This window comes from Gnatocerus cornutus, chromosome 10 (genome assembly GCF_029298725.1).
Source record: "Gnatocerus cornutus isolate USDA-ARS CGAHR chromosome 10, icGnaCorn1.1, whole genome shotgun sequence".
In the NCBI taxonomy this organism is placed as follows: Eukaryota; Metazoa; Arthropoda; class Insecta; order Coleoptera; family Tenebrionidae; genus Gnatocerus; species Gnatocerus cornutus.
This window is the reverse complement of record NC_142242.1, coordinates 1,244,686-1,269,600: the sequence shown is the minus strand read 5'-3', so window position 1 is coordinate 1,269,600 and position 24,915 is coordinate 1,244,686. Positions and strand designations below refer to the sequence as shown.

The 24,915-nt window shown below is 34.8% G+C and overlaps 2 protein-coding genes across 6 annotated transcripts in view; one reads left to right on the top strand and one right to left on the bottom strand.

Annotated features, from left to right (window-relative positions):
- The window catches only part of LOC148167006 (E3 ubiquitin-protein ligase RNF220-like), a 38,787-nt gene extending 16,890 nt beyond the window's left edge, over positions 1-21,897 (bottom strand). For 4 of the 5 annotated variants that reach the window (XM_088047446.1, XM_088047449.1, XM_088047448.1 and 1 more), the window contains exons 1-4: positions 21,815-21,897; positions 21,638-21,762; positions 20,727-21,201; positions 7,768-7,881 (exon numbers count right to left, since the gene is read on the bottom strand). In XM_088047446.1, coding sequence (XP_087903572.1) covers positions 7,768-7,881; positions 20,727-21,201; positions 21,638-21,760 — 712 coding nt within the window. In that variant the 5' untranslated portion in view covers positions 21,761-21,762; positions 21,815-21,897. The remainder of the gene's footprint in view (positions 1-7,767; positions 7,882-20,726; positions 21,202-21,637; positions 21,763-21,814) is intronic. The other variant, XM_088047447.1, reaches the window with a different exon arrangement.
- Positions 21,898-23,229: 1,332 nt separating this feature from the next.
- Positions 23,230-24,784, top strand: Creld (Cysteine rich with EGF like domains). The gene is made up of 4 exons (XM_088047516.1): positions 23,230-23,551; positions 23,598-24,117; positions 24,166-24,399; positions 24,448-24,784. Exons 1-4 carry the CDS (start codon positions 23,411-23,413, stop codon positions 24,669-24,671), a joined length of 1,119 nt encoding a protein of 372 aa, XP_087903642.1. The 5' UTR covers positions 23,230-23,410; the 3' UTR covers positions 24,672-24,784.
- Positions 24,785-24,915: the final 131 nt, after the last annotated feature.

Here is a 24,915-nt window from a genome sequence, read left to right as displayed (position 1 = left end):
TTAAATTTTCGTATTTAAGCTCACCTTAGGATATACAAACTTTGAGATTGGTTGTTAAATTTTAGTGTTTTTTTTTCTTAGCAGTTCTTCTGATATCGACATCTCGCTTAGTTTTTCGAGTAAACTTAAGTTATTATACATCAGTGTACGCAGAATTTTACGCAAATTCCAAATCTGGGATTTAAATTCAGGTCCGACAACGAAGAACTGAGTTATGGCCGATCAAAGTTTTGGAAAGTTGATTTTCATTTTTCCTCATTTTTCGTTATGTTTAAAGTTAAATATCTCGGAAACTATTTGAGATATTGAGATGCGGTTTACACCGTCGTTTTTCTCCCGATTTTTTACATAAGAATTGGTTCTTTGATTTTTCTACAGTCGAAATTTGCAAATTTTCGCAAAAATTCATGACTAAAACTATGCCAAATTTCTGATATCGATATCTCGCTTATTTTTTAGAGTAAACTTAAGTTATTATACATCAGTGTACGCAGAATTTTACGCAGATTCCAAATCTGTGATTTAAATTCAGATCCGACAACAAATAACTGAGGTATGGCCGATCAAAATTTCGGAAAGTTGATTTTAATTTTTCCTCATTTTTCGTAGTTTTTAAAGCTAAATATCTCGGAAACTATTTGAGATATTGAGATGCGGTTTGCGCCATTCTTTTTCTCGGCTGATTTTACGTTAGAAAATGTTCTCAAAAGCCCAAAATTCGATAGTCGATTTTTCGTGAAAAAAAATTCCGACTCAATCGATGAAAATTTTTCAATTTTTTTAATATTGGTGATAACTCGTAAACTGTTTGTCCGATTGATCTCAAATTTGGCCAGGAGATAGATTTTGAGCTCCTCTTTCGACTGATGTATAAATAAAAGCTATTAAACGTCGTTTTCATTTTGAAAACATTGATTGAAAATCACCCTAAAATGATGTTTCCAAAACAGTTTTTGGCCAATACCATGTTTATTTTTAAGCAAACTCAACAAATTTGGTCTCATTTTACGCAGAATTTCACGCTGAATCCAAAAATATGATATTTTTTTAAAATTTGTCAATAAATAACCGAGTTATGGCCGTTTGAATTTTTGGGTTGTCGCCAGATGGCCAAATTTTTGAAGGTTCCAAACAATTCATGCCCGATATCTCGAAAACTATTTGAGATATTGGAATGCGGTTTGCGGCATCGTTTTTCTCGCGATTTTTTACATAAGAAATAGTCTTTAGATTTTCCAGTAGTCGAAAGTTGCAAATTTTTGCAAAAATTCATGACTAAAACTATGGCCAAACTTCTCATACCGATATCTCGCTTATTTTTTAGAGTAAACTTGAATTATTATACACCAGTGTACGCAGAATTTTACGCAGATTTCAAATCTTGGATTTAAATTCAGATACGACTGCAAATAACCGAGTTATGGCCGATCAAAGTTTCGGATAGTTGATTTTCATTTTTTCTCATTTTTCCCAATTTTCAAAGTTAAATATCTCGGAAACTATTAGAGATATTGAGATGCGGTTTGCGCCATCGTTTTTCTCGGCTCATTTTACGTTAGAAAAAGTGCTTAAAAGCCCAAAATTCGATAGCCGATTTTTCGCGAAAAAAAATTGCGACTAAAACGATGAAAATTTTTCATGTTTTTTAATTTTTGGCCATAACTCGCAAACTATTTGTCCTATAGATCTCAAATTTGGCCAGTAGATAGATTTTGAGCTCCTCTTTCGACTGATATATAATTCAATGCTATTAAACGTCATTTTCATTTTGAAAACATTGATTGAAAATCACCCTAAAATGATGTTTCCAAAACAGTTTTTGGCCAATACCATGTTTATTTTTAAGCAAACTCAACAAATTTGGGTCTCATTTTACGCAGAATGTCACTCTGAATCCAAAAACATGAGAATTTTCAATTTTCGTCAACAAATAACTGAGTTATGGCCGTTTGAATTTTTGGGCTGTCGCCAGAGGGCCAAATTTTTGAAGGCTCGAAACAATTCGTGCTCGATATCTCGGAAACTATTTCAGATATTGAGATGCGGTTTACGCCATCGTTTTTCTCGCGATTTTTTACATAAGAAATAGTTCTTTGATTTTTCTACAGTCGAAATTTGCAAATTTTCGCAAGAATTCATGACTAAAACTAGGCCAAATTTTTGATGTCGATATCTCGCCTATTATTTTTATAGTAAACTTAAGTTGTTATACACCAGTGTACGCAGAATTTTCCGCAGATTCCAAATCTGGGATTTAAATTCAGATCCGACAACAAATAACTGAGGTATGGCCGATCAAAGTTTCGGAAAGTTGATTTTCATTTTTCCTCATTTTTCGTAATTTTTAAAGTTAAATATCTCGGAAACTAAATCAATTATTACGCATAAAATGTAAAAATTTGCTTTTAATTTGTGTATTTTTTGTATTTTAAAAATTCACAAATTCAGCTGTCACTTTGAACACCTCTGGATCTTAGTTTAACACCGTGCTAACTTGTTTTTGAACCGCTCAAAAATGTTTAAGCCTGGATTAAGTCAGATTTGAACCGTGTTTCTGCAACCGGCTGTTACTATAATAATTGATTCAGAATTATAGCTCATGTCCCGACTTCCAAATTTTTTTTTAATCATTATAATTTCAATCCTCGGCTACGCCTCGGTTTGTAAACTATTTTATTCACAATCTAAAATTTATAATGGCTAATTTTCCAATGTCCGTTTTTGCATCTCAAAAATTAAACATCTTATATTCGAAGGATTAAGATATCATTTGCAAAGAACACTTTTTTTTTCTTCAAACAACTAAAATTAAACAAACGAAAAATATTAACTGTGTATTTAGTGTAACTTGATAGTACATATTTTGTTTTTTTCTTTTGAGAAAGTATTTGAGCAAATCAAAATTCATCCCCTAAATCAAGCTAACAAAACTATAAAATTGCATGCAGGATGAGTTTTCAGCACTTAGGTTTGAGCAAAAATTTAATAAAACATAAAATCAAAGAAAAAATTAAAATTTTAAATCGCGGAAGCCCCGCGAAGTTGTTGAAATTTTTGGTTAGCAGAAAATTTTCCTGATTTTAAGAGCTAGGTTGAAAATGGGTAATAATCTTGAAATTGAATCTAAAAAAACCGAAATTGAACGCATGCTCAAAAAACGCAAGGTTTTATCGATTCGAAATAAAAAGCGTTGCGTTGTAAAATTGTTTCATTTTATAATAAAGTGTGGTTTTATTATGAAAATTGTGGTAATTTCGTGGTTTTAGAAAAGTTGAATTTGTAGCGTTTGTAGGCGTCCGCCTTGATCATATATCCCGAAATTAATTAATTATAAATCGCATTAACCATTTGAGTTTGAGTTTTGAGTACGGTGGTTAGGCATATGAAATCCGAGCCCATTGATGCGGAATAACCCCTATAACATAGTGTAATAATTTGGTGGAAATCGCATTCCTGTCCGATGATAAATACTAACTCTCGCAATATCTTCTTCGAAATAAAAGGTCCATTTTACAAATGTTATCACTGTAATATATTTATAGATCGTAACAATCCCTGCTCTTTCTGTATCATTTCATTTCACTCATTCCAGTTATGTTTGTAAATTTATGTCCCCAAATATTAGGTCGTGTTTCTGACAGCATGGTTTAGAAGGTTATATTTCCGCTGCGGCTACGTCTGTCTTGCTGAAGCAATAACCGCCGCATTACTTTCCTAAATAAATGTCAATGATTTAAACGGGATTATTATTGTTGCAGGGGTGGCCGACACTTTTCATTCTCTTGTCACCACTGATACATCGAAATGGTCCTCAATTAGACGAAAACATGTCATAAGTGTACAGAAAGTTTTAGTTTTTTCCCCCGGATTTCAATAAATCCGGGTGTTGAGATTGGAGCAATTATAGCGAGGAGAAAGCTACCTTTTACACGTTTTTAAACGGAGTGACAAGAAGTCAGTCCCCTCGGTTTAATTTAATCAGTATTTGAATGAGCTAAGTTTTTTATACTTTGTGACTTCTTTCTTATTGCTTCTGGAGGTACAATTCTATCTTATCCTACTTATTATGCTTTAATTTACGTCGTTTATTGTGTAATCAAACTGGTTTGTGAAAAATAATTTGATTAAGAATTTTAGAATGTGCTTCGGCGCGTCTGAAAGAACATATGTTCGCGTTTGTATTGCAAATATCAGAATTTATTGGTCGCAATTTATCAGATTCCCTGGGAAACAAAGGAGAGATCCCTATGTGAACCCTATTTAGATTTTCAGAAGAGTTCGAAGAGAGCGAGATAGTTTAAATTTAAAAGTACAAAGAGGGTCGAAAGAATGCAGCGATATTTTAAAATGTTATCTGGATTGGAAGTATCGGACTTGGTGTTACAATGTGTGTAATATGTTGGGTTTGCCAGCTTTAGATATACTTGTTAGCCTAGCTGCGAAGGCGGCGCAAGGCGGAGCTTCAAAAGACGGTCGAATGTGAAAGCGACGCCGCCGTCGGGACGTCCGAACCCAAAGACGCCCGTTCAACTTTTACGCTAAATTGCGCTAAAACACGACCACTGCATACTTTGTATTCGCCATTACTGCGTATTTTACAAAAATTGAGGGCTTCACACTGACTCAACTGTCACAAACTGCATAAATGCTCCCCTGGCTACATGCGTCCCCTATTTCATATCAACTTCATGTAATAACTTGTTAGCGTTTGTCACTTTTGCCGTTTCTCGTTCGATGGAACTAATTTCTGTCGACCCGATTATGTCACAATAGCACTTCAACCCCTACACAAGAGTCATAATTCTAGGATTTTTCTTCTGATTTTTTTTTGGAAAATGTGGTACAACCCCCGCAAAGGGGAGGGTAATAAGAAAATCTTGTTACTTTTGAAATTGTCTGAAAAAGAAGCGTTATTACCCTGGAGCATACTATCATCCAGATTATATTAAAGAATAGGTACCGAACTAACCCTTGAACTGCTGTAAGCTCCAGGAACGTATTTCGCGAAAAGCAATTTCCAGGTTAGTTCGCGGTTGACGATGTTCAAGCCCTCTCCCTCTGATTTTCCGGCGACCACATGTAAGCATCTCACTTTCGCAGATTGCTGTAGATCGTGGCAATTTGCTGTAAAGTGGTCCGATAACACTAGGGCTCTGACATATGGTTACACATGCTGCTAAGAAGATACGATATAAACAAACACTTCTTTGCATATCTTATGTTCTGAGATAATAGGGATGCCAGGAGGGTAGTTTTCGAGACCATTATATGACATAATAGGGTATTGAGCGCCTTATTACGACGTCCTTTAAAGGATGTATAACCTTTTTTGTGGGTTATTATTTAAAACATGTAAATTAACTCGATCCATTTGTCGGAAATTATTTATGGCGCAAATAGTTCCGGCGCAACCCTTTAATAAAATGATCCGACGCACTTTAACGGTCGTACAGCTATGACTGGATTGATGAGAAAATTATTAAGTAAAACCGAATTTCGTCATCCCTCGCTGTAATGCATTTGGTGATTCGATTAGAAGAAAATCAAAATGACCGGTTCCGGTCGAGTTGTCAGAAAGGGAGAATCAGACTGAAGCTCTCATACACGCGTTTAGTTTTTATGGCGGCATTTAGCGAGATCACATTCCATGCATTTCCACCACTTTATCCATTGTCACAAATCGCAGCCTCTACAATTACCTAAGTATTTATTGTTTCAGTTTCGACAATAGGAAAGCTTACACTTCAAAATAAAACCAACTATTTGCGGCCTCTACTACCACCTATAAATTTCATGTGATTGGGCAATATGTCGCTACCATCTTTTCTCACCGGAATTCTATCCGCGCCTCTTCTAACAAAGAAAAGGTGCTAAATAAGACTCTCATCAACAATTCACGATGGAATGACGAAAAAATTCGAGATTTTTATTGGATGGATGGACAAAACAGGAAATACCGAATTAGAATACACTTTCGAAAGTTTATTGATGGTTCTACTACCTCACCTTTTTACTTGAGTAATTTAAGCGATATATTAACTGGGGCAGGACGTCTTAACTAGAGGGTTGCGACCCTTTTCAACGAGCACAAAAAATCAAGGGACAGAAAAGTCACCACTGTGCCATTTAAAATTCAAATTGTTTTTTAAAGGTAAACATTTGTTGTTTCAGTCGCTAAATTCTACCAACAAATATACAGCGTGATTCACATAACTGACGAAAGTCCTTTCTAAAGTGAAATTGTCTCCTGATCTTGAATCCAAATAAATTTTTTTTTACTGTGACTTCTAAACGATAAAAGATGACAATACGGTTGTTGGCGCGTCAAAAGGGAAGACCTCAGGCTTCTCAATGATGCATTACAATGAAAAATCGATAAAACACTTCTTGATTTTTAAAAATCATCAAAATCATTAAAACAGATTTTTGAGACTTGAGAACAGTTTTTCAGGAACTACTAACCCTAGTTAGTTTTATGGGCCGTTGGAAAACTTATTACAGTTGAACCTCGATTATCCGGATGCAGACTATCCGTACAAGTGTGTTCGTTCCATTATGCGTGCCTCGATTAAACCATACAAATCGAAGATCAATTACTTCCTACTTTTGCTTTTAATGTTAGAAAACTTAAAATTTGGAATTTCACGAGTTGGTGTAGTTTAATGAGATTTTAGTCAGTGCAGAGAGCAAAAATAAGATTATGATTTAAAATTTTTGTCTTTGAATTGTAGTGTTCGCAAACTTGAATCCGGACCTGATGCAAAACCAACCTCAGATTTGCAATCACTTCTCCAGAACAATTTTTTGCCAAAATTTGTTGACTAGTTAGACTACTTATTTATAAAAAAGACTTGTTAAACAATTGACATTAAAAGTAATCCTTGAAAATTGTTGTATGTTGGGTTGCATTTAACGTTCGTCAGGGTCGTAAAGATGTGAGTCAGGCTGTACAATTATTCAGATATAATTACTAATTATAAATAGTAGTAAGTAAATTTAAAGGATTATTATAAGATGGCGACATTGTCGTGTCCGGAAGCGAGTTGGTGAAGACATAGCACGAAGCTGCGAAGATAATAGGCATGTTAAGGCGGCAATGGCCGAGCAATTACCATATTTTACGCGGCAAGTAGCGAGGTGCAAGACGGTGAACGTTAATCCTGAAGACAGGTATTCCATTAGATCGTTCTCACCCTTTAACGTTATCTTCATTCGCGTTTTTCCGATTGTTGTAGTCGGCGATATTTTAAAAGTGGTTGTATTTTAGAACGGGGGTGGGATGGTAGGGTGGCAAAGTGTCACCCTGAGAGCCAGAAATGCTTCCTTTTGAACGACACCTTTTGATCGCTGAGCCGAGCCGATCTGCTCTCGAGCCGATGGTGTAAACGGCAAGGGGACAGCCGCCGTAAAAAGTCTGATACTAACATAATTAAAGTACAAGCAGTGTAATTTTACTTAATTAAATTCCCTTCTTTGGGCGGACGACAGAGCGAGCGCCACACGGCAGGGAGACGATATGAACTTTTTCCACCCGATGAACATTAAAACTCGGCATTTAATTTCATCAGAGATCTAAGAGGAGATTTTTGACCATAAAAAGAAGAGACGGTGAGCTCGTTCACTGCCTTGTCAGATCGTGATTCTAGAGGGTTACGTTGAACAGATGGACATTTACTCTTATCTTGTCTCCGCGAAAATAAAAACATAAAAGCGTGTCAGGGGAGAATCCGCGTGATTGACGACAATGCGTAATAATGGCATAATTACCGTGGTCGAAGAGGAAGCTGGTCTTCGCTAGAGCGTGGGCGGCGGGAGGAAGACCTGGCACTGAGAACGTGTAAGCGCCGCTCCCGCTGAATCCACCCCCAAACAAAGGTCCTACTGCAACAAAGGAACACATCAACATGCGATCGCGATTCGCTGCACAGCGATATTAAAAAAACCAAATTTCTTCCAGTCACAGTTCGGAGGAAGAGAATTTTATTCGAGAAAAATTGCTCATGAAAACGAAAACCAACAATGTATTCTAGGGCACCTTCTTTTTCAAAAAAGTCAAATTTTAAATCATCGTAGGTTGAATTACTTTTATTTTGAAAAATTATGAAAATTTATGTATCAATATTTGAATTTTCCTTTTTTTTTAATTTTTAATTTTAATTTTTGATTGTTTAACCAATAATGTGGTAATCAAAATGTCATAACTAGTAAATTTAATAATTTTAATAATTTCAGTGCTAACGGCTATGAAATTTGGGGAAAATACAACTTTTGAGCCAAAATTGCAAAACTGTAGAGCAAAAAACCCAATTTTAAAAATTGTTAAGGCGGAGCAAAAAATTTTGACACCCTTTGTTTAAATTCGGAATGTTTTTATAATTCCAGTACATCGGCTACTAATTTCAATAAATTACAATAGTCTAGAACGGCAGACATAGACTTTAAAAATTTCCGACATCCACCATAGTAATTTTCTTGCTTCAACATGAACTTAGGGAAAACTACTACTTTTGAGCCGTGTATTAATGAAAATCACAGTGCCTGTACGTACTAAAAAAAAAAGAATTTTTTCACCCAGTTGTCTTGGTTTTAGAGTTGTATGACATAAATGCTTTTCTTAGCAAATATTCTGTTGTCGATTAGAGGATTTTAACCAGTTAAACTATCAAAAATTTCATATCAAAAAAACCATAAAAAATAATACATTTTCAAAATGTAAGTAATTCAACCTACGATGATTTAAAATTTGACTTCTTTTGAAAAAGGGGGTGTTCTAGAACACGTTGTTGTAATAAAATTCTCTTCCGGCGAACCGTGAGCCCGGAAGCTTTGAAATCTCAAAAACCTTTGTATCAACTTCAACACAGGGAGCCCAAAAAATACTTCAGTCGCATGCTCCTATCAATGGGAGCAAGATTCTTGAGCTCTAGTACTAAATCCTCGAAAAAACTTATAACATTGTTATTTTATAACGCCATAGTTTCGAATGAATCTCGTATTTTCAGTTTTTGCCCGCGCTTATTTAATGTTCATCCCTGTATAAGAAGTGTGCTAATGTTTTGAAAGCGATGGAATTTATTTCATCTTATTTCTGCGACCGTGCGACCGGTGTTCACGTGTAGCAACAAGCGGCATCGTGTATCCCGCATTCTGTAGACCGAAAAGCTGCAGACAACTTATTTATGTCTGAATTGTTTTCAAAATGCCGACATTTTCCCACTACTGTTTGTAGAACGAGCTTATCGCTGTAGGAAATTAAAAAAGTCAAACGATTTCACGGAATCTTCACTTTAGTCACGAGGGCGGTAAGAATTGAGCGAATTGAAGACACTGTCGCAACGTGGATTTCCTACTTTACATACAGAGGAAGTTCTCGGTTAGATCTATGCCTGGTATGTGGCTTGGCTGGTCTAATTGATTTATGACGGCGAATTGTGTGATTTGTCGATGGTCAGGATGGAGTATCTAGGTAGCGACTAGATCTGCTTTCTTAATCAGTTTTGTTTTGTTTTTCAGGGGGTTGAAACTGTGGAATTGTTTTATGAAATGCACGAGACAACGAAAAAAAACATGTCATGGTTGACAAGCACTGAAAGTCCAAATACCGCAAGTCAAATGAGCGATGCGAATAAATCGGCCAAGTCAAGTTGGAGCTTTGACAGTTTAGACAACCGGCAGATGTGGACATAGGGACCCATAGAATGGGCACATTCGCATTACACGAGCGATGACTGGATGATAAGGTAATAAGCAGACCAGCTCAATATTTAAATACATGAATTATGTAGATGTGTACTTACTCGATTGGACATATTGATACTCCGCTGGTTGTTATTAATAGTCACAATTTACACACAATACAATTCCAAACTCTCAAAGCAGCGTTTGAATACAATTTATATTCAAATGAAATGTTCATTTGTATTTGCAAGAAACGAGTATAACTCGGATGCAAAGAAATCTCACACATCATCAAACAATAATTTTATCAATCGCTCGAGCTAGAGTCAGGAGAAACGAGCGAGAACTGCTATTACAAAAAATCCAAGAAGGTATAAAAATTTTAGTGTCGAATAATTTTGTTAGAACGAAATTTTGAAATATGAACACATACAAAGTTACATAAAAAGCCATGTTTGTAGTAAATATAATAACAATAAAATGTAAATTGATTTCTCACGGGGCATGGGGTGATTTCGAAGGGGACAAACTTCAAATTCACAGCTGGAGTGGTAATATGGATCCACATAAGGACGGGTTTTATTCACACTCTCAAACTCAAAAAATTCCAGGGGAAGCTCTAAAAATAGTAAAAACAATTTAACTTTGCAAGTATTTCATATTCGTCAACTAGATCGTTTGGAACGACATCGAGTAATTGCATGACTCCCCGTAATTCATTTCAGGATTTCGCCAGCAGCTTACCGTTTTTATTTGATCATTCTAAATTCCTGTGTAAATATTGGAGCCGGTTGTTAGCTTTTTAATCTTCAAAGGGGTGTGAATGGCAATAAATTTCAGTAGGTAAAGAGAGGAAGTACATAAAATCGTAGGTACAAATTCCAATTCTAAAAGACCGTAAAAGGTAATGACGTTTGGCTATTTCTTTTTGTTAGACTTCCGGACCTGGGCAACAATACCGTCAAGGTAAAATTCGACAGCCATTCATATCTCCTACCTCCAACTGGTAATTCGAGAAAACTCTAATTAAAACTATTTGCGGATTTTATTCGAACTTGATCATATTTCATTGTTGACAAATTGTTAGCTTTGTACAGCATGAAATACATCCGTCTAAATAGTGGTGTTTATAACGGTTACGCCTGAATTATCGGTCAAATACGACACTCGTAATAGGATTAATCTCGGTGGAATGACACTGTTGGTTCGGGTCGAGGGGAAGTTACCCTGTCGAGGACTCACTGTACCTTCTCCCTTTTCAATGACTCGGTGGCACACTTAAAATGAGCATTGCAAACGGCTATTTAGTGCAGTGGACCGTAAAGCAGGTGTCCAGAAGTCACTTATGTGTTGTGCTAGCTTGACAAATAGTGCCCTAATTGATTCTCTCGGAAACTTATTTGCCACGTTTTTAAATTGATTGGAACCGCCACAAATGGGATTTTTATCGCCGCACAATCAAACTTTTGCATACACTTTCGAAAAGGGAGGCGCTCCGTTCTTCCGCTTCCTCCCATTCAAATTTAGGAAATACAAACCTAAAAATAAATCAGAAGAACAAAGTTAAGAAACTGGCAAAACTGAAAACCATGAGAGATTCCAAAATGGGTTGCTAGAATGTTCGGATTTTCTGAGTGCCCTCTGAGAATTTTTTAATATTTGATGAAGTCCGTTGGGTTTATCTAAAAGACTTTTCTCGAAATTTGTTTGGATTTTGTAAAATTCTTTTGGGCTGTTCCCGAACTCTTTAGAATGCTGGAAGTTTCTCTAGTTTTTTTAGGATGGCCAGGGATCCTTTTGGTTTTTCTAAGGATTCTTCGTAATTTTCAAAAACTTATTGTGATCTTGCCGGATGACCTTCGTCTATTTTTTGTTATGCTTTAAAATGCATAAAATTTTCTAATACTTCAGGATCTTATAAAATTCTTCGTGTTTTTTTAGATTCTTAGGGTTCTCCGGGAATCCAGGATGCATTAAGATTATTTGAAAAATGTCAGTATTGTTTTTAGGTTTTTCTAAGAATATTTAAGATTCCACGAGTTTTTTCAGGATTTCATAATACATTCAAGGATTTTTAAGACTTTAAAGAAATTTATGAGATTTTCTCGGTTTTCCTTGATATTATTTGTTATTCTACAATTGTCTATCTATTTTTTTGATTTTGCGAGTTTCTCTCGGATTTTACGATTCTTTTGTGTTTTACTTAGGATTCTTCAAAATCGCATAAAATTTTCAGGTTTTTTTATAAAATTTGGCAGCATGTTCTACTCCTAGAGTTTTGTAAGATGCTTGAAAATTTAGAATTAGATTTTTTTGGCTCTAGGAGGATTTTTAAGAGTTTCTAAAAGACGTTCCAACAATATTTGGGTTTTACAATACATATAAGGATTCTTGCAAATTTTATATTTTAAAAAATTTTGTGCCAAAAAACAAAAAATTGAGTAACTGCAATGAGAAATTTGACAGCAATGAATTAAGAAACCTAAAATCTAAGGAGAATCAAACGGGTAGTAAAGCAAGTAACCAAGGAAAAATAATAGAAACAAATTTAGGAACTGAAAAATCCTGAAAAACTAACGAGAAAGTTAATAAAGCAGGATCTGAAAGGGCCAAAAAACCAAGAAACTATATAACAAGAAATTTTGAATCTAGAAAACTAGAAAAAATAATACAAATACAATCAAAAAATAAAACTGTTATTTGTAAACGAATTTTTAATAAAATTTATAACGAAGATCAATGATTGTTTTCGCATTAATTAAACTATTTCAGTGTTAAAAATGCAATTTTAGTCTCTTTTTTAATGTGTAAATTGATTCAGAACTTAAAAATTTACATCCATCTACCAAAAATTCTCAATTTTGTCATTAAAAATCAATAATATCTTGAAAAAATTTAGCAATGATATCTGATAAAAGCGTTGTTCTGACAGGTTTGAATTTCTACATATTTTAACGGTTTCTGTGTCAATTTATAGCAATAATTTCCAAAAAATCGAAATAAATCATAATATAGCCGGAATATGCCTTGAATTTAATCATAATCAGACTATTACCTCAACTGGCTCAAAAATGACAGATTGAAACAAATGTCAGGAATGTCCAAAATTGTTTTTAATTGATATAAGATGATTTTGTAGCTTCGAGAAATGTTAGGATGATTTTTGCTTTTTTTTGGAAACTGGACCTGCTAGACAGTTGATTATTGCCACTTTATAAGATAAAATTAATTTTTAAATTAATATTATTAAAATTGTTAAAATCCTTTCAAAAATAATTTCTTTAAATTCATTTGAAGTAAAGGAGAAAATTTTATTTAAAAAACTCAAAATGTGGACGCAGTTGCGTGTTCGTTGGCTATAGAGGGGGCCTTCTGTATGTAAAGAGCCAAGCAGAGCAAATAATGAGCTCTCTTATCCTTTTCTGTTAACAAGTTTTTTAATGTGTATAAACCAATCACTTCTGCATGAAAGGACGAATCAGAAGGGCGCTAATTGTGAAGATGAGTGTCTGTGGGTTAATGTCCCGATCGATAAATTCCCCTATAATTGAAATGTGCAACATGACTAATAAAATAACCGTTTTAACTGTTTGAAATGAAATGATGTAAAACGTAATTACGCATTTTACAGGGAGCAAAACGTGATTTGGTATGCGCGCGGTGTCGTACTTGTTAGCGGTTGGGCAATCGCGGCGTGTTAGGACGCGTCGCGACGCCGAATTCCCAGCAACACGTACAACCTAATTGCGCACTGATGAGAACGTGCGTTTTACTCTTTGGTCGTAGAGTTATGGGCGATTTGAGGTTGCAAAATGGTCATAATGGCCTCTGTTATGTTGCAATTAAACAGTCGTCGGTTTGCACCCTTGTTTAGTAAATGATGTAATTATTTTGCTTTTTTTCTAAGACTTCAAGACGGCTTTGTGTCTCGTTTTGACGGTGGACAATAAATTATTCCATTACATCAATCGCTGCTATTTTACGATGACTTTATGGCAAAACGTGGAAGTGTTGCGAGTGCAACCCCGCGATGTTGCCAAAGTGGTGACGCAACGTTTACATTGATGTCATTTTGAGTTAGTATTATTGTATGGTTTTATGGAGTTTGGTCTCTCGGAACCATCATGGGCGAGATGGTTTGTTGAAACAAATCATTTTTGTTGGTTGTCGCTTCTTTTATTTGAGGGGACTAAAAAATATCGCGCTTATCTGAGTCATCAGGTGTGAATCCTACCGACTGCGCCAAGCGAGGGATTAAGTTGAAGGATCACATAAACATGAATGCAAAACAGAAATGTAGATTGGGTGAATGAGGGTGGGTTCGTTCGAGTAAAATCAAGAAAAATAAAAATACTCTCAATTAGTTTTAACGTAATTTTGTGGAACATTAGTGTTAGTAGTTATCCTGTGGTGTAAATCAGGGTTAAGCCTGTGAACGGCAGTTTGTTTTACTATCGCTTTTCCCGTCATACAGTTGGTCGGCGGCTTACCGGCTATAAATAAACCTAAGCACCGTCGATCACCAATAAATGGAAAAACACCAATGTTAACAATGTAGTTTATGGTGCGCGATGGGATCCTTTTATCTAAGTACACCCCTGACCGCATTAACAATTCAGATTGGCGATGAGCCGCCGACGCTTCAGCGAAGACGTCGACTTTAAATCAGATGAATAAGTCGACTCTTTAACACTATCATAACACGCAGAACGCCCTTTTTCGATTCAACACCCTTTTTTGTCATGTAAAAATGTTAACAGGGGGAATTTAAGACGCGTGGATTTCTTAATGAACAACAATTTAAAGTTTGATATGCAACGATATTTAATCTCGCCTGTGGGAAGAAACAGGATTCAATTGTGGGTGGTTATAATGAGGATTCTGAAACGAACTGTATTCAATAACAAGTTAAACTGGCGTAATCAAGCGTCAGTTTGGCAGAACCCCTCGACGCCTGCCGTAGCAGTTACCACAGAGAGCGGACATGCACCCAACATTCAAATTGAAATGTCAGTGTCATTTTCACTAGTGTGATATCGTCCATACCCTGTTTACACAGACAAATCACTCTGTTTACGTCTGTCTGCTGAAAGAACTAGTGCACCAACTAGAAAGTTTCATCACCGATTTTTCACCGACTGTTATCAATTATGAAAGTCTTGCCCCCCCGAAAGTGTAAAATTTTCTCGTTTCTTTTGTGTGAAAGTTGTATAATGCACGTCGGGTGAAGCGGCTTTCTGCTGTGGTATTTGCGGTGCGAGGGCGCTGAATCACGTGTAAAATCGTATTAATTAGCACCTGGATGCCGATTGCCGACCGAGCAGCGACTTAATAGATTCAGCAGGGAGCGAGAACTAACCCGACGAGATTGACGAATGTAATTGAAACCAGACCTGTTAAATTATACAATCTGTAGAAGCGGTAAGTTGACAAAACACTGGTAGGATTTATCATTTGTCACAAAAATGCATACCTAACAAACCGCGGCATTCGTTTTGCAAAAAGTTACGACCGTTTCTGCATTTCAATTAAAAATGTGCAAACATTAGCTCGTCATTTATGCTTGGCGAAATTCCATATTTGATTGTGTTAGTAAAATGTTCGCTACGCTCGTAATGAAAGCCACTTTGCGCGAGATAAAGGCGTATTTCAGTTTAAAAACCAGATATAATAAGACGCTCTGATAATCGACGGTGGTTAGGACTCGGCGTCGGGACGCGAGCCGCGGTCGCTTTAATGATTGCCCTTCTCGTCTTCCACAATAATAACCTCTTTGTAATTATTACCTCCTCTTTTATACAACGACTCGGAGGGAAATCTTATCTTCAACACTCGCACCTTTTTATGACCAGACAAGTGAAAATTTTTACTCAATTCGCATTTATACGAAAAACTAATTTTCAAACAAGGTTTATAACTTTTTATTATCAATCTGAAGTCCAGAAAATACTAGAAATTCAATACGAATTTATACAGGGTGTTACAGAAATGAGTACATTAAATTAAAAACAAACAAAATTTTTCTATGCGGTTTTTTAAAATTCCTTTAATTCCTTATTATATAAAAAAAAAATAAATTTTTCATAAAAACGACACGTTCTAAAAATCGCGTTGACAGAATTTGTTGTCCATAATCTGCGAAATAATAATAAATTATTTAATACGCGCAAAGGAAAATGATAAAATGAATTCAATAGATAAGTTTTTTGTGCACCGCGTTTTTGCGGACAAGGTTTGTGTTACGTTGTTGCGTACGAAAATATGCATAAATATTCACAATTTTTTTGAAAAATACTTAGAATTTTGAAAAACCAAAGAGAAAAAGTTGTTTATTTTATCGAGATCTATCACCAATTTAATTTAATGTACTTATTTCTGTTACACCCTGTATAAAAACAATTTCTTCTCAATTTCAAAATCAAATCTTTTAGCTTCATGAGGCTAAAAAATGTGCCTAAAAGTTTCGAACTCTAAAATCAGAGCAGTATGTATTTTCCCATTTTACAGAAACTAAAACTCCTTTTTATAATGTTCAGAACCTTAAAAATTTTGTAATTAATTAAAAATGCTTGATGAAAAAGATACCTAAAATTCCAGAGCCAGAAATTCCAGACTTTTACCAAATTTTTAGAAGATTTTTAAAATGGAAAATGATTTTTCAATATTTAAAACTAATATGATAATTAAGAGCTAAAGTATGTTGAAGCTCAAAATTCGATTTTTATTTTTGAAACTTGTGGAATTTGCGTTTAGCTTTCTAAATTGAATTGAATTCAGGACGTAAATCTGAGAACAGAAATTTACACTTCGATTAGTAGCCAACAATTTTTTTGACAGTTCGTCTAAATTCTCGATATTTAATTAAACTGAGAACAAAGCAACTACATATTTTACCTAAAACCCCAAAATTGACAATAGCAATTCGAAAATGAGAAAAATAATCTCATGTTTTTGTTATTTTAAAAATTAAACAAAAGTTGATTTCTCAGTGCAAAAAAAATATGGACTACAGTCGATTCTTGAAAGTTCGAATTTTCCAATTATTCGAACGAAACGCTCGGTCCTTCGAACAAAACCTGTGAATTTTTTCTTGTACCTGAAAATGACGAGAAAGTTCGATAATTCGGCCAATCGTTTTAATAATTGCCTTAAGTATATATTTGTGTTTCGTCCAAATTTCTTTAAAAAAAATGATTCCAAAAGAATTCGAACTCGGTGCCCTGTCCCCTTGTAATTCGAATGATCGAGAGTCGACTGTATTAATTTATCAAATAATAATGCATAATTGGCCATGTAGTTTTGTTGTTCCCCCTAGAGAAGAATTTATGGTTTGCATTTTGACTTTTAATTGTACAATTAAAATTAGAGTTATTCCCGAGATTCGTGGGTGTAGGTAATATTACCAGCGAACAATACGAGAAGTATTTTTATGGTTTAACGGCCTTCCTCCGAGGATATATTACTTTCATTTCAAATCAATTGCAATCCATCTAGGGAACGAGAGGGCCCGAACGGAGAAATCATTCTCACTCGCAATTAATGAGAATCGAAATTAAAAACGTAAAGACCGTTATTGGCCGTAATTTTTCGTTCTGTTCACGCACAAATCAAGCTCTGAATCTATTATAATGAAATTCTTACATAAATAATTCGGTTTAAACGCGTTGAAAACCGACAAAGAACATAGGGAAAGCAATCTAGAAACATTATTGGATGTTACTGTGTTTTGCGGTGTGAAAAGCCGCAATAACAAATCATATGTAAGCTTTTACTAACAGATTTTAACTGTCTATGTAATGCTAACATAATGCGCGGTGTTACGCGGGAAATTGGGTTTACGCGTGATTTTAACGACCATGGTTTGTGTGCTTTGTGGTTTTTAGTTTTTACTTATACACTACATACTTATTCTCCAATTACTTTTCAACACCTCCCACGCGATTCACTAAAAACGAAGAAATATCTAACAAAAAGACCACGTCAAAAACCAATCATTTTTATTTTTAGATAAACCGAAAATATTTTATAATCGTGCATACCTACCACCCTCTAAAGCTTCAATTTAGAAACGTCGAGCTTTTACTACCAAATTTTTTCTGTCATTCGGTACCCTACTACTCGTGGGCTATTTATAATAATTGTGATGAAAATAATGTAGTCTGAAAATAGTGAATATCGGCTTGTGGCTATTGATTACCCTTCATTTTCCAACCCACAACAATATAAATGGCAAATCAGAAAATTCACAAAATTTAGCTACAATGACTAATAAAAGCATTCGAAATCGACGGTTCTACGGATATTAATGTGTAAACGATTTGTTACATTTCCAGGTGGCCACAAGCCACTTTAGCGGAAGAACAATAGTTAACATTATCTGTTTATTTAGCCTAAGCAGTTGGGTTCCATCTCAATATATAAACAAAGCTGAGCGGTCTTAGACAAACAAATGAGAAGTCATCTCATTTCTGTATGATATATTTATTTTTGTTCCACCAAGTTATACGTTACTTTACAGGATTTAATATAGTTTCAACGGAAAAAATATGAATATTTGGACATAATGGGGCGGAATTTGGACCGATTATGTGGTTGCGGTTTGAGGGAATTGTACAATTTTAGTTAAGTGCTACGTCAAAGTATTTAAATTTTAAGTTGAGTTAGGTTACAAACCAAACATAACGTTTGAAAATTCACGATAGAAAACTAAAATTCTATTAAATTCCTGCAACGGCAGAGGCGGATTAAGCTCGGTTGAGCCTTCGGACTTTGGAGAGAAAATAAAAATATTTACCCTCGGCTTTGTCATTTGAATTCAAGGCAAAATTTAAATCTAATTTTAGATTGCGTCTAGTTTTCGTTTGGATTTTCTAGATTCTTTCGGATTTTTTTACGTTCTCTCCTTTTTAGATTCCTTCTTCACTACTTCTTTAGATTTTTAAATTCCATTTTTATATTCTTTTTGAGTATCGTCTATATTTTTATTCACTACATTAATTTCATCCTAATTTTAAGATTCTCTTCCGACTTTCTCGACTAACAAACATTTTTATTCTATGGATTCTTCAGATTTTTAGGAATATGTATTTGTTTTTTCTAGATTCTCTCTATATTTGTCTTAGATTATTATCTAGACACTTTCACGGTTCTGTTTAAATTTTCTAGATTCTTCTTGAATTTTCTAAATTTTTATTAATTGTGCATAAATGCTTTTTGTATTGTCTAAAATTTTCCTAAATTCTACCTAATTACTTGTTGGTGAACCCTTCAGAAGTCGTTTAATCCGCCACTGTGCAATGACAATACATATAAAACTGATGCATTTCGAAACCTTATATCTTTGTTATTAAAATACTTGGGAGTATTTACTAGGTATATTATATCGCTAGACAGTTTGGCTGGAAAATTTTTAAATTTAATAGCTAGACCTAGAATTTAGAGATTTTTATTCAGGTTTTAATTTTGTTGGTAAATTTAGAATTTCAAAGCAAAAAAAATACAGAAAAAGCTAAATTATAAACTAGAACGAATTAACAAAAAAATCAAAGGAAAACAACCTAAGAGCCTATGCCTTTGCGAAAAATAAAATATTTGAACTCCAAAATGAAGTTTAAAACCTAGAGAAACTAAATTTTGCAAACCTAAAGGTTTAATAATTTTTGTGCGCCTCCATCATTTTTCATGGCATTTGTGATTCTCATTTGCGGCAAGAAAACCACCTTTTGAATGTCTAGGCAATCAAACGTGACATTTCGAATAGTTGGTTTTATTTTACAAGTTGGCATCGCTGCATAAATGTCAATAGTGTCAATTTGTGTGCAGATTTGGAGGCCAATGACCATCAAAAATAATAAAGGTAAATTAATTAAGTGAAGATTCCACAAAAATTTGGTGAAACACTTTGAATTTACATTAATCCTGCAATCGTTTGATTTGAATGGGGTGCTACCAACCTATTTCCCAGCTGATGAAATTCCCCTAAATGAGGGAATGACGTTTCAAATTCAAACCAAAAGTCAAAATAAATAACTATTAATAATTGTCGGCGCACAAAATTTCGTGTTTGACACGGCTAGAAAATGTTTTGGAAATGCTCGGAAATTGAAATCCGAGCCCGGAGGGCTCGGATTTCAATACTTTCCTTGCATTTCCAAAAGACCATTTTCTAGCCTAGTGAAACAAATAACTATTATTTACTTTTTACATCTAAAATTTATATCTTTGCTAATAAAAACCTAAATTTTAAAGCCTTGGAATTTTGAAAACTGAATTTGTGCTTGCAAACTCGAAATTTAAACAACTTGTATTTAGATTTTTAAATAAACAGTAAACTTGACACTTTACCTGAGAGTTTACAAATTTGTTGCAACTTTCACCACCGAAAACTCCATTTTACGCGGTTTAAAGCCTAAATACAACAAATTTTATATAAAAAATTAAGGATTTTGATTTTTAAAACCTGACACTGCAATTCAAAATGGAGAAAGTTTATAATTATAAATTTTATTACCACATTTATAAACAGCTGGAGAATGGATATTTTTCTAATAAAACCACGAAGAATTCGAAGGCTGAGATTGTAGCTTAAAATTTAAATAAATAAATCTTTTAACATTGAAAGGTGATGGAATTCAAGTTCAGAAACTTTAGACATTTAATTTATTGATTAAAACCGTACAAAATATTTTGTTTATAATTCTTTATCTACTTTCTAAATATTTCATATCAGCAACAATTTGAAAACAATACCGACAATCTAAAATCTCAAAGTATGATAATGAAAGGTTTTTAAGGTTTGAACTGTTAATTTTCGACGGTCCCAAAAATCCTTGTCACGAGTGAGTAAAATATGTAACTTTTTGTAAAAAAAACCTAACTTTTGAACACTTAGAATGTTTATGAGTGGTGTTCTAATCTCACAATAGAAAACAGGTCGTATTTCTGCGAAGGCGCAAGTCGTAATTTTTTGCAACCTTATGATAATGAGGTATTATCAAAACAAGCATCTTCAGATCCCGCTCGTCGAAAAAGAAACAAAACCCACTTACTCCGAAATCCTCTGTTGTCGTCGTGAATTCCAGGTGAATCGTTGTCAGTCGTGGGTCCATGGGTGCCATCCCCATCTTCAGACATATGAGCATCCAAACTTTCTTCTTTTACTGTAGTTTGGGGTTGTGGTGACATCGACGCGCTCGCGGGTGAACAAGAGTCCGTTCTTGGGCTCGGGCCCAAAAATCGCTCTTCCGACGGTGAAAAAATGCCGTGACCATGATGAACCGATTCACTGTTCGTTTCGATTTTTAAACACTTTGGTGGCGCGAATGCCGACGGCGAAGGAAACGCTTTTAAATCAGCCAAAGGACGAAACGCACCGGAACCGAGAGATAAACCAGGATGTAAAAATTGAGGTTGAAGATGGTTTAAAATATGCGCTGGGAGACCACTATATGCTTCCATATGACGCAAACCAAAACTTGAAGAAAAGGGACGATGCAATTCTTTGGAAGCTTCGGACATCGCGAACTACAACATAAAAAAATAAAAGTTGTACTATATTTTAAGAATGATGACAATAGCTTGTCTTCATACTTTGTATTTTGACATTTACCGGTCAAAAAATTACAACAAAAGAAATGAAAAAGTTGTAGTGTAATTCTTTAACGAAGATGTCGTTTTAAAACTAATTGATCATTGTCTGCGGCCAGAATCTTCACTCATAAAGGAAGACGTCAAAAAAACAATAAAACAAAGCCATATTAATGATATACCGCAAATGACTTGTGAAATAACAAAGTTATAAAATGACCATTCATAACTCAAATTTCAGAACTTTCAAATTTGCTCCTACACATATAAATCTGAAAGTCCACATAAAATTACAAAGTCATTGTCCCAGACATATTATCAATGACCATTGTAATTTGACACCACATTTCCTGTAAATTTGCAGAGGACTGACCTGGGGATTGAAGGGACGTTGGATTCGGAGCGCATCTTGGAGACCACCTGCAGCTTGCGAAAAAACGACAAGAGCTGGAGAATTCAAATGTCCCGAACTAGGAACATACGCCGAATTTTCCATTCCTGAAAAAATCAAAATTTATTTTTAAATCTTCATTTTTAAACATTTACTTACTTCAGCAGGTACGGAAAAGATTTTTTTACGTTAGTCCGACCTTTTCGAAAGTAACATATACATCGTGAACGACCACCCGGATAAGACTGACAGAAATAATTTCCCTCTCCTAAAAACCCACGTTGTACTCCCACCCTTAAACTTCGCGCACCACGTGCTTCTACCATTGAAAACGCCCTCCTAGCATTTCAGGCAAGAGCCGACCCTGCAATTGGACACGGAGGCTAAAATGCTAGTTTTATTATCTGCCGACAAAGTAGCAATAATTTAGACATATTTGACCTCAGCGGGGATTTTTGCACCCTTATTCTGGAAAAGTGCAATAAAAAAATTTTACTTCCGATTTCACTGGTTTTCTTAAAATCGAATTTAAAATTTGTTACATTAACACCAAAGGTTTCTGTGGTTTTGTTTGGTTCTTTTTTTTAGATAAACGTTCACAAAAATGCGTGAAATACAAGAAAACGAAAAATATTTTTAAATAATCGTACATTTTCTGTTTTAAATATTGCTGTTAAAATCCGTTTAATTTACAAATTGGTAATTGGTATTGATAAATTTTCTTTTCATTTTTTTTTTATTCTTGGTGCTGCCATCTAAGTTTGGAGGACCAAACTATGAGAGATCGCAGCGTTGCAGTTTCCTACTGTGGTCGTGAAACTTTTTGGGACTACAGGAATTTATAATACAAAATTACAGAACAAGAAGGAACACAAAGAAAATGATCATGAAAATCACAAAAAAATCCGTTTATTTTTGGAGAAAAATTTTGAATTTTGACATAATCATAGAAGGCCATGTGATCCATCTTTTAAGACCACTACGCTTACTGTAAGTTGCAAACTCAGCCTACTGCAATTTTTTGAATAGAGAAATTTTTCAATATTTTGCTTGGCGTCAGAGATATGAATTAGTTTTTAAGAAAAGTTGCTTATAATCAAAAGTTTTTACAGATTTTGGCCAAAAATTCAAATGTTAAATTAAAAAAATATCGCATTTTGCGAATCATTTTACCCACAAATGAATGCTTTTCTACGCATATACAAAAAAAAAAAATGTGAAAAATCCAGACGTGATGAAATTGTGCTCAATGAAAATTATAATTAATCTCGGGATATAAAAAAAAATAAATTTTTAAACTAGTGCTATATTTTTTTTAATACATATAATTTATAATTTGGATTTATGAAGTTGTTTGCGCCTTTTTTTGAATATTGTGCGAATTCCACTAAAACTGCAAAGCGGTTCACAACTCTAGTGCGGTCAGAAATTGAGGAAATTAAAATAATCCTCTCTGTCAGCCGCAGATCCAATTTATTATTGTTCGCAAATGCGGCAATCATACAATAAAACCTTAATAATGCGAGTTAATGCCATAAAAACATGTGCTCATTTCCGATTGGTTGTCCAATTCAGCCAATTAGGGTTAAGAACGACAGCTGATGATGACAGCTCAGAAATGTCATTGCTTCCATAATATGGCCATCGGTGTGTTATTTATTTCTCCAAATTATGATAATTCAGTAAAATTATCAGAAACTTGTTGAAATAAGTTACTAGTCTATTGAAATCTACATTCCAGTGCATCTAAATACCATGAAAACTTTATTGACACTCTACTTCGTTCTAAATCTAACCTCAATTTTGTATGTGTTAAGCACATCAAAAGAAGACCCGAAAGCTGTGAAGTTACCTCCTTGTAGAGCTTGTAAGGCATTTGTGGAGTCATTTAAGAAGGTAAATTAAGTAATTCTGACGATTCCGTGTTAAAAGTGTTGTTTAGGGCATAGAAAAAACCAAAAAGGGCAAATTTGAAGGGGGCGACACTGCTTGGGAGGAAGAGAAACTCGGTAGCTACGCTACTAGTGAAATTCGTTTGGTGGAAATCCAAGAAAACATTTGTTCTGATGTGGTTGATGGAAAAGATCAATGCTATGCTCTCCATGAACACTATGATAGTGAAATAGAAGACTGGTGGTTCACCAAACAATCGGAAGAACCCGATTTATACAAATATTTTTGTATCGACACAATACAACACTGTTGTCCTGATTTACATTTCGGAGCTAATTGTACCCCATGCCAAGGATTTCCTGACAATGTCTGTAGTAACAACGGAAAATGTAAAGGAGCAGGAACAAGAAAAGGAAGTGGTCAATGCAGTTGCGACGTAGGATATACAGGGGAAGCCTGTAACACGTGCGCGGAGACCTACTATGAAGCTTACAGGGATACCCAAAAAGTGCTGTGTTCAAAATGCCATGCAGCCTGCAATGGATCTTGCACCAAAGCAGGAACTTTAGGTAAAAAAATTGTGATTGAAGTAAGCCATCGATTTAACAAAATTTCAGGTTGTACCAAATGTAGAGAAGGGTGGCTACAAGACGAAGAAAAAGGTTGCGTTGATGTAAATGAATGCGCAACGTCTATTTCTCCCTGCAAGAGAAACCAATTTTGTGTCAACAATGACGGCTCATATAAATGTTTAGACTGTGATAGAGCTTGTGATGCTTGTACTGGAGACGGCCCTGATATGTGCACAGAGTGCGCAGCTGGTTATGTTATGATTAACAATATGTGCACAGGTAAAAATAAAAAAAATGGTATTTTTTTTGCATATATTTTATTTCCAGACGCTGAACAGGAAAGTCGAAAACAACATGTCTTCTTTACACGGTATTTGACGTATTTGGGGCTCTGCATTGCGACTTGTATTATTTTAAATAAAAATACCATTCTGGCTGCCATCGTCGGAATTGCAGTGGCTGTTTATATTTCCGTTTCTGAATATGTTCTCAATATGCCACCCACTCCAAAAACTGACGATTTGGCGCAACAGTTGTTACAAATGCAGTAAGAGAGTAGATCAGTGATTTTGTGTTACCGTTAAGTTTATAATTTTTGTATTTATTGTGTTAATTTCTTCCGTGTGGAGTTTTGTACTTTTAAATAAAGGCGAGTGTCTATAATTATATAAAAAAAACGTAGTCAAGTAGGCTTGGTATTTCGACATGTTGGGAAATCCAATGGTTACTTGATCCCGTTTCCCAAGTTTACGTTTTTTATTTAATACGAAAGTTACTGATGAGGGGAAAAAAGTT